General features: G+C 38.5%; 1 protein-coding gene across 1 annotated transcript in view; it reads left to right on the top strand.

The window, feature by feature from the left end:
• Positions 1 to 10330, top strand: part of LOC143806512 (receptor-type tyrosine-protein phosphatase eta-like) — a 36732-nt gene continuing 26402 nt past the window's right edge. Inside the window, exons 1-5 of the mRNA XM_077287130.1 lie at positions 1 to 106; positions 5568 to 5612; positions 6521 to 6611; positions 7748 to 7838; positions 9211 to 9284. Of these exons, the coding sequence (XP_077143245.1) occupies positions 99 to 106; positions 5568 to 5612; positions 6521 to 6611; positions 7748 to 7838; positions 9211 to 9284 (309 nt within the window). The 5' untranslated portion in view covers positions 1 to 98. The remainder of the gene's footprint in view (positions 107 to 5567; positions 5613 to 6520; positions 6612 to 7747; positions 7839 to 9210; positions 9285 to 10330) is intronic.

Here is a 10330-nt window from a genome sequence, read left to right as displayed (position 1 = left end):
GCTTTGTGTTTTTATTCTTAGGAAAGATTGTGGGAGCTGTTGTCGGCAGTGTTCTGGGTGCCATTGTTATCGGGGTAATAGTATTTTTTATCGTGAAGATGAGAAGGTAAGAGTCAGAACATTTTATGAGCCTATGTGAACTATGTAGCTATCAGTGCAACTCATTAAAATTCACCTGAAAAGTAAATTCACTTTTCTTGCTGATCCTGTGCTTTCTTAAATTGAACATTAAAGCCATGTTTAATTTTTCTTCTTCTGTGGGCCCGATACATCAAGGTTTTTACTCCAGTATAATGGCTTAAATTTTTTTTGAAAGGTCGCATAATTTTGTCGTAACTTGAGGGTGCTCTAAAATTATGCGACTTTTGGCGTTCTTGTGCCGTTTTTCTGACAAAGTGGGTGTGGCGACCACCGGTCATCAAATTCATGACGAGCAGCAGCATGAATCTTTCTCCAGCAGGGACTGGAGTAGGATTCGTTGTGAGGCGCACACAGAGGTGTACGTCACTCTTCAGGCGGTCCTCATTCATGAAGAGGCATTCGCCTAACTTTAGCGCTTCCCCCTCATCAAAACTGGGGTGAACAACCCTGGGAATTTATAGGTGCTCTTAAACTGTGCTTCTTTTGGTGTTTTCGTTCCCCCTACAAGTTTCTGTGAGAAAATGCCATTGCGATCTGTCAATATAAAATTGATGTCCCATCCTGGGACAATGTAAAAAAGTTTTAAAAAAAAAGTTAATAAAATTTGTAAAGCTAATTAATCAAATTTACAAAAAAAAAAAAATTAAACAAATACATTTCTTTATGTAAAAATAAACAAAAAAAAGTACACATACTTAGTATCGGTGTCCAGAATGACCCCCCCCCCCCCTATAAAATTGACCCACTAATCAACCCCTTCAGTGAACACTGTTAAAAAACATGGCAAAAAACTATGCTTAATCATCATACCACGGAAAAAAAAAAGTGGAATAGAACACGAAAGGATGAATGTAAATAAATATTGGATGTCTGAAAACGTCATCTTCTCTCACAAAAAATAAGCTGTCATGCAACTCAGTCAGTGGAAAAATAAATTTTTTTTTATAGCTTTCAGAATAAAAGCGCCAAAACATAGAAAAAAACTGTAAGTGTGGTATTTCTATAACTGTACTGACCCAAAGAATAAAGCTGACTTGTCAATTTTACCATACAGTGAACAGCATAACCCCCCCCCCCAAAAAAAAAAAAAAATTGCTGTTTTTTTTCCTTCTGCCTCCCAAAAATCGGAATAAAAAGCGATAAAAAAAATGTAATGTGGACGAATGTGATACCAATAAAAACATCAACTTGTCTCGCAAAAAAGAAGCCATCACATGACCCTGTGGGCCAAAATATGGAAAAATTATATTTATCAAGATTTGGGGATGTGAAAACTTGTTTTTGCAATAAAAAGCCTCTTTTGTGTGTGACAGCTGCAAAACATAAAAATCTGGTATTGCTGGATATTCTGCCCTTCCAGCAGTTAGGGGCTCTGTATATGAAGTCCACAAACTATTCTAGCAAAATCTGAGCTCCGTTCCTCCCAAGTCTCGTCGTGTGGCTAAGCAGTACTGTACAGCCACATATGGGGTATTACTACATTCAGCAGAAATTGTGGGACACATTTTCGTGCCATTATTGAAAATGTAAAATATGGGGCTAAAACAATATTTTGGTGGAAAAATGTAATTTTTTTTTTCTTCGCTGCCCAATAGTATAACATTTTGTGACACACCTGTGGTATCAAAATGATCACTGCACTCCTAGAATAATTAACTGAGAGGTGTAGTTTGTAAAATGGGGTCACTTATGGGGGGTTCTGATGTCCTGGCACCTCAGGGGCTGTACCAATGTGACATGGCACCCTCAAGCCAGTCCAGCAAAATCTGAACTCCAATATGGCGCTTATTCCGTTCTGAGCTTTGCACTGTGCCTCAAAAGTAGTTTTCAACAACATATGGGGTTGAGTACACACCAATGTGTACTCAGGAGAAATAGCACAACATTTTTTGGGGTCAATTTTCTCCTGTTACCCTTGAGAAAATAAAAAAAAATCGAGGCTAAAAGAACATTTTTGTGGGGAAAATGTGATCTTTTTTTTCTTTTCATGGCTTAACGTTATAAACTTCTGTGAAGCACCTGGGTGCTCGCTGCACATCTAGATAAATTACTTGAGGGGTCTAATTTCCAAAATGAGGTTACTTGTGGGGGGTTTCCACACCTTGAGTGGTGAAATTTTTAGAATAGTGTCACTTTTGAGTATTTTCTGTCATATAGGCCCCTTAACCCCTTCAAGACCTTGGGATTTTTAGTTTTTCCGTGTTCGTTTTTCACTCCCCTCCTTCCCAGAGCCATAACTTTTTTATTTTTCCGTCAATTTGGCCATGTGAGGGCTTATTTTTTGCGGGACGAGTTGTACTTTTGAACGACATCATTGGTTTTAGCATGTCGTGTACTAGAAAATGGGAAAAAAATTCCAAGTGCAGTGAAATTGCAAAAAAAGTGCAGTCCCACGCTTGTTTTTTTGTTTGGCTTTTTTGCTAGGTTCACTAAATGCTAAAACTGACCTGCCATTATGATTCTCCAGGTCAGTACGAGTTCATAGACACCTAACATGACTAGGTTATTTTTTTACCTAAGTGGTGAAAAAAAAATCAAAACTTTGCTAGGAAAAAAAAATAAATAAAAAATTGCGCCATTTTCCGATACTCGTAGCGTCTCCATTTTTCATGATCTGGGGTAGGTTGAGAGCTTATTTTTTGCGTGTCGAGCTGGCGTTTTTAATGATACCATTTCGGTGCAGATACGTTCTTTTGATCGCCCGTTATTGCATTTTAATGCAATGTTGCGGCGACCAAAAAAACGTAATTCTGGCGTTTCAAATTTTTTTCTCGCTACGCCGTTTAGCGATCAGGTTAATGCTTTTTTTTTATTGATAGATCGGGCGATTCTGAACGCGGCGATACCAAATATGTGTAGGTTTGATTTTTTTTTTTATTGATTTATTTTGATTGGGGCGAAAGGGGGGTGATTTAAACTTTTATATTTTTTTTTATTTTTTTCAAATTTTTTTAACTTTTTTTTTTACTTTTGCCATGCTTCAATAGCCTCCATGGGAGGCTAGAAGCAGGCACAGCGCGATCGCCTCTGCTACATAGCAGCGATCTGCTGTTCGCTGCTATGTAGCAGAAAATCAGGTGTGCTGTGAGCGCCGACCACAGGGTGGCGCTCACAGCTGCCGGGGATCAGTAACCATAGAGGTCTCAAGGACCTCTATGGTTACTATTCTGAAGCATCGCCGACCTCCGATCATGTGACGGGGTTGGCGATGCCATCATTTCCGGCCGCCCGGCCGGATGCGGTAGTTAAATGTCGCTGTCTGCGTTTGACAGCAGCATTTAACTAGTTAATAGGCGCGGGCAGATCGCGATTCTGCCCGCGCCTATTACGGGCACATGTCAGCTGTTCAAAACAGCTGACATGTCCCGGCTTTGATGCGGGCTCACCGCCGGAGCCTGCATCAAAGAAGGGCTTATGACCTCAGACGTACTATCCCGTCTGAGGTCAGAAAGGGGTTAAAGTCACTTTAAATGTGATGTGATCCCTAAAAAAATGTTTTTGTGAATTTTATTGGAAAAATTCCAAATAGTTGATCAAATTTTAACCCTTATAACTTCCTAACAAATAAAATAAGGTTTAAAAAAAATTTCTAATGTAATGTAGACATGTGGGAAATGTTATTTATTAACTATTTTGTGTGACAGAATTATTGGATTTAAGGGCATAAATATAACAAATTTGAAAATTGCAAAATTTTCCAATTTTTCACCAACTTTCTGATATTTTCACAAATAAATGCAAGTCATATCAAACAAATTTTACCACTATTATGAAGTACAATATGTCACGAGAAAACTTTCTCGGAATCGGTGGGATCCGTTGAAGCGTTCCAGAGATATTACCTCATGAAGAGACATTGGTCAGAATTGGTGTGATAACCGGTGGTCAAGTGGAGGAGGTTAAGAACAAAGTACACTAACCTGCCATGGTTATGCTGCTGGCAAAACCATGTCCTGCGGTGCTTATCGTGCACCTTTCGCCATCCCGGGTTCGGAGGTTAGCCGGTCACGTGGAACATCACATGATGCTGATGTCACCGCAGGTCCTCCATCCTTCAGGTCCTGCAGGATGGTTGATAGTCTGCTGTGTCCGTGCTACCTCAAGCCGCTTCCTTGTAAAATGCAAGGAAGAAAAAGTACAGCTGAATAGGGCGCTCAGACCAAGACAGACACTTGTTTTAGATAAAAAAAGAAACTTCTTTACTTGGCCAAGTAAAGAAGTTTATTTATTTTTTCATCTAAAACAAGTGTCTGTCTTGGTCTGAGCGCCCTATTCAGCTGTACTTTTCCTTCCTAGAATTGTAAAATTTGGCCTGGTCAGGAAGGTGAAAACAGGCTTCGGGGCGAAGGGGTTACAATTACCAGGGACTGAGCCTCATGAGTGACTTATTGAAAGGCTGAACCCCATTGGATTTTCCCCACCCACTCCCCTTGAGTGACAGGCCTCTCCCTGTGTGCTCTGGCTTGCTCAGTCCCAGGCGGCTTTTAAAGTATATTTTTTTTCTGAAACGCCCCAGTACGTCAGGATCAAGCATACGTGGCTGAAATCATAGAACCAGTGTCTGATATATGCTACCCATTAATCAGGCAGCATGTACGAGCTGTCAGGTTCCCTTAAAGTGCCAAATTCTATCATTTATTCACAAAGAAAACACATTTGAAAACGCTGTTTCTCAGTTTCTCAGTTCTGTACCAAAAATGCAACAAAAGAAGAAGTATATAAAAAGTCAGGAAATGTATAATATTAAAGGTGTGAAACAGATCACCACTTCTTTTTTTGGAGAAAAAAATGCAGCATGTTTACATGTGGGAACACAACATATAACATAACGTATGTAGAAATGTCTACAGTCCTGGGTGCAGGCATGCGGTGTCACTGCTGTGTATTTCTCACATACATCGCTGAGAGCAGCAGATGGCAGCAGTGCATTGCCTTACATTGCTAACAGCACTCCCTGACTCAGCCAAAAGTGGCTTTAGGGATCTTTTCTTTTTGCTGAGGTGCAAACATAATTTCCAACTTTGTAGCCCAGTTATTATCCTTCCCTGCCCGATTCTACTATTGCTGGTTGGGGTCCTGCTCTTCACTATGCAAAGTAAAGCTTCCAATAAAAGATCTCTGGTTATAGCCAGGCTGGTTTCAGATGTAAAGCCTAGGGGCAACTGAGCATTTCTTTTACCGCACCCTGGATAAATGTGTAGTGTATGTTGGCACTCCGACTCATGGCAATTGTGCTGGGTAGCCTAGTACTGACAAGTGCAAGTCCCACAGGGCTCTGGATACAACACCCCACAGTCCCACTGTGCCTCAGGGGAATGGCTGCGACTAATCCACAGCTGAGCTCAGTTACCTAGACACAAGTCACAGCTGGTTACTCCCTTTTCCCTATAATCTATGTGGTTAGATCATGTTCTTATTTGTTACAGGAAAGGAGAGAAGAAGAACCCTCGTGTCCAACTTCCGTCAATTAAGTGAGTTATTAAGTCATTTCTTCTATGTCTTGGATATGCTTTGTATATGTATGTGTATATATATATATATATATATATATATATATATATATATATATATATATATATATGCATGCATACATACATACATACATACATACATACATACATACATACATACATATACATATATATATATATATATATATATATATATATATATATATATATATATATATATATATATATATATATATATATATAAAAATTGGAACAGCACAATGCTCACCAGCGGGTGCCCGGCCTCCTGGGCGAGATGGTCCACTCATCCACCCAAGTTGCATGCAGATTAAAGAAAAGAAGGCAGCACTCCATGTCCTTTTCAAAGTGGAAACATGTGCAGTTTATTCAAACCCACATCTCTCTTGTGCGACGTTTCGGCTCGCAATGAGCCTTTCTCAAGCCTTGAGAAAGGCTCATTGCGAGCCGAAACGTCGCACAAGAGAGATGTGGGTTTGAATAAACTGCACGTTTTCTACTTTGAAAAGGACTTGGAGTGCTGCCTTCTTTTCTTTAATCTGCATGTGTATATATATATATATATATATATATATATATATATATATATATATATATATATATATATATATATATATATATATATATAATGTGTCAAGCTTTTCAGTGTATTTGTTCCAAAAGCTGAATAGAAATGAAAAAAGTGACCTCCATCCAATATACATGTTTATAGAGCAAAACAAAGTGTAAAAGTTTTTTGAACAGTACAATATATTTGCGTATATTATTATTACAAAATTTGTAGTGCTGTAAAGATAGCTTTTTATTTTTTTCACCATAAAGTTAGAAAAGTATGTATAGTTAAAATTAAATTTCTCATGATTTTGATAAATCTTTTATTCTTTTCACAGGAGATCACAGACCATGAGTACTGATAGTTTTATTAGTCATTTTGACAGGCAGAAAGCCGACTGTAATCTGGGGTTTAGTGAAGAGTATGAGGTGAGTTCTTTTTTTTTTCCAACTGTGCCTCCTATTGGTTGATTTTGTAATTGCATAAAAAAGACCTTTCGACAGTTTTAGTATATTAATATGGCCCCATAATGATAGTGATTACGGGGCTGAATAAAATATTAACTACAATTGATCAAAGCTTTTACGCCCAAAAAAGTGGCATAAAAGCTCTGAAAAGTCGCAACATTTTGGTTGCACCTACATTTTGTGACACTTGCTATTTATATGCCAATTTCTCCCGGCTCCGCTGAAAATGGGATTACCTGAAGACCATGATCACTGCCAGCAGCACAAACTACAGTTCTCGGATTTGGTCATAGAGGGCACCGAGTGTGCCTTATATAGGGGATTGTTAAGAAAACAGTCATGTTTTCCTTAGAAAAATCACCGCAATATTTTTCTAATAACTAAGCTGCAAGAACACGCAAGCCTTGCAGAGGAGTGGCTATGCTTTTCTAAGCCAAAACAACCTCTTTAGCCTAATGTTCATATGTCCCACATTTAGTGTGGATTTTTCCGAAGCTTATCTGCAATTTATCTGCAGCAAAATCCTTGTGTGTTACATGCGGATTTTGCTGCAGATTTGGAGCAAATGTAATCCTTCTCTCTATAAAGGGTGGAATCCAAACTATGCACACAGAATTGCCATGCTGCATGTTTTAAAACCGGCACATAAACTACAGCAACGTGTAGATAAGATTTAATGAAGTCTTATTTACTTAACTGCTACTGTATTACGGTGCAGAATTTCTATACGAAAATCAGCACCAAATATGCAGTTTGTGAATGTGACTTTTAGGCTAGGTGCCACCAAAAATGTTCAAAGTATGAGATCCATAGTAACATCCGCGGCATTAATTAACATAAGGCATAATTCAAATCCGCAGTGCTAGTTAATTTTGCTCTGCAATTTTCTGTGCAGCTTGTGCTTGAGATTTCTTAAATCGTCATAAACAGAGCAGTTATTGCAGATGCCGATTTTCCACTGCCTATGCTTCCCATGTGCACGTACCCTTAGTGTTATATTTTCAGGATTTTGTTAGAGTTATGATTTCTTCACTATTTCTAGGATTAGAGCAAATTAACTATACTTATTAACACTTTTCTCCTTATTTTTCATTTAGAAATTATCATCTGTTGGCACCAAACAAACGAAATTAGTTGCTGATGAGGTAGAGAATAGAGAGAAGAACAGATACACCAATGTGTTGCCATGTAAGTACGTGTAAGGGTGCCTTCACATCAAGCACACGTTCGGTGGCCTTGTTGGGGCTTACGTCCGAACCCCCCAAAACGGGATTCGGACGTATTCTCTGACCCAGCCATAGACTATAATGGTGACAGCAGAGCGAGCATGGACTCTTGACGGGCATCATTTTCCAGTGTCTACTCCTACTGAAGGCGGACACTCAGACGTACCGTAGTAGACTCTAGATGTAGTAAGCAAATTTTTGCACTTGGCAGATTTTATGTAGTAATTTCTGCAACTGAAATCTGTTCCTCATATTTATATAGGGTTATTTCTGCCGCATTTTTTTTTTTTTTTAGATTTTTACAAACTCTATTCATACGGGTCAAGAATTTAACTAAAATCTTCCCTTAGGCTATGTTAAGATGTAGTGGATATCCTGCGGATTTCCACACCTTTACGTAATGATTTCAATGCAGAAATTCGCATGCTGTAAATATTTTACATTTCCAGCTTGTCAGTTCTTTCTAAGGCATTATTGACACATGAGTATTTTGTCAGTATTTTGCATCAGTATAAACCAAAATAAATAGTGAAAAAAGTATAATAAAAAAAATTACAGCTCTTCTGTATTTTTGAGCCACTCCTGATTTTAGCTTAGAAATACTGATCAGTAATACTGACGTGTCAGTAAAGCTTATGGGTTTTCACTGTGGACTGTACCCTTTGCATAGCATTGGATGAAATCCAAAGCAATCCTACATATAATATATTTGGTTTTTGCTGCACATCCACAAAAAATATAATAATTTGCAGGATCATACACATCTGAATAACCCAGGCAGACCATTATTCATGTCATGATGCTCAGTATTAAAAATGGGCATTTTGGTTCAAATTTATCAACTAGTTTGTCAGAAAACTGACAGCACTGTGGACTAATTGTGGAGTGACACAAAAATTGTAAGACTTTTGGAGTTTTCTGGCAGCGTCGCCACAATGAGCAGAGCTGGGGAGGAACTGGGATTGGCTGTGGCGTGGCTGCGCCCGCCATCAAATTAATCAATATTGGTGTGTTTCTTCCTCCGGAAATGTTACGGATGTCTGAGTTTATTTAGTGGCATGCACCTCGTAATGACTTTGACCCATCTTATTCTGGCACACCCCTCATTAAGGCTGGCGTAGGAAATGCCAGTCTTATTGAATCAGGACCTATGTGTTGTACTAAAAAATAATTACCTTGGTAGCCAAGTAAATTTTAAGACATTGAATTTTTTATTGGTGCACGAAAATGTATAAAAGTTCCTTAGAAAAAAGTTAGTATTAAATAAAAACAAGCACCATTACTGCGAGTAAATATGATCCTCATCTGTCTATTTTTTTTTTTTCATTCATTAGATGACGTCTCTCGTGTTGTATTATCAAGTCTCGGGAACCCCACAGAAGATTACATTAATGCAAATTACATTCCTGTAAGCATCTCAAACTTCCATCCAACTTTCAAAAGAAATCTGTTTCGTGTGTATGTATGTGTATATATATACACACGATATATATATATACACTATGTTCCAAATTATTATGCAAATTACATTTTTATTGGATTTTCCTAAATGGTCGGTGCAAATGACAGTCAGTCTAATAAAAGTCATCACCCGTTAGAGTATACATCGAATTTTATTGAAGAAACCTCCCAATGATAACAGTATAATCTCCAAAATGAATAAAAACTCAAAATGCACTGTTCCAAATTATTAGGCACAGTAGAATTTCTAAACATTTGATCTATTTTAAAGAACTGAAAATGCTCATTTGTGGAATTTGCAGCATTAGGAGGTCACATTCACTGAACAAAAAAGCTATTTAACGCCAAAACATCCTAACAGGCCAAGTTACATGTTAACATAGGACCCCTTCTTTGATATCACCTTCACAATTCTTGCATCCATTGAACTTGTGAGTTTTTGGAGAGTTTCTGCTTGTATTTCTTTGCATGAAGTTGGAATAGCCTCCCAGAGCTGCTGTTTTGATGTGAACTGCCTCCCACCCTCATAGATCTTTTGCTTGATGATACTCCAAAGGTTCTCTATAGGGTTGAGGTCAGGGGAAGATGGTGGCCACACCATGAGCTTATCTCCTTTTATGCCCATAGCAGCCAATGACTCAGAGGTATTCATTGTCATGCATGAAGATGATTTTGCTCCTGAAGGCACATTTCTGCTTTTTATACCATGGAGGAAAGTTGTCAGTCAGAAACTCTATATACTTTGCAGAGGTCATTTTCATACCTTCAGGAACCTTAAAGGGCCCCACCAGCTGTTTCTCCATGATTCCTTCCCAAAACATGACTCCTCCACCTCCTTGCTGACGTTGCACCCTTGTTGGGACATGGTGGCCATCCACCAACCATCCACTACTCCATCCATCTGGACATCCAGGGTTGCTCAACACTTATCAGTAAACAAGACTGTTTGGAAATTAGTCTTCATGTATGTGTGGGCTTAATACAACCATTTCT

The sequence above is a fragment of the Ranitomeya variabilis genome, chromosome 2 (assembly GCF_051348905.1).
Source record: "Ranitomeya variabilis isolate aRanVar5 chromosome 2, aRanVar5.hap1, whole genome shotgun sequence".
In the NCBI taxonomy this organism is placed as follows: domain Eukaryota; kingdom Metazoa; phylum Chordata; class Amphibia; order Anura; family Dendrobatidae; genus Ranitomeya; species Ranitomeya variabilis.
The sequence above is the reverse complement of the archived record's forward strand: the minus strand, read 5'-3'. Positions and strand labels throughout refer to the sequence as shown.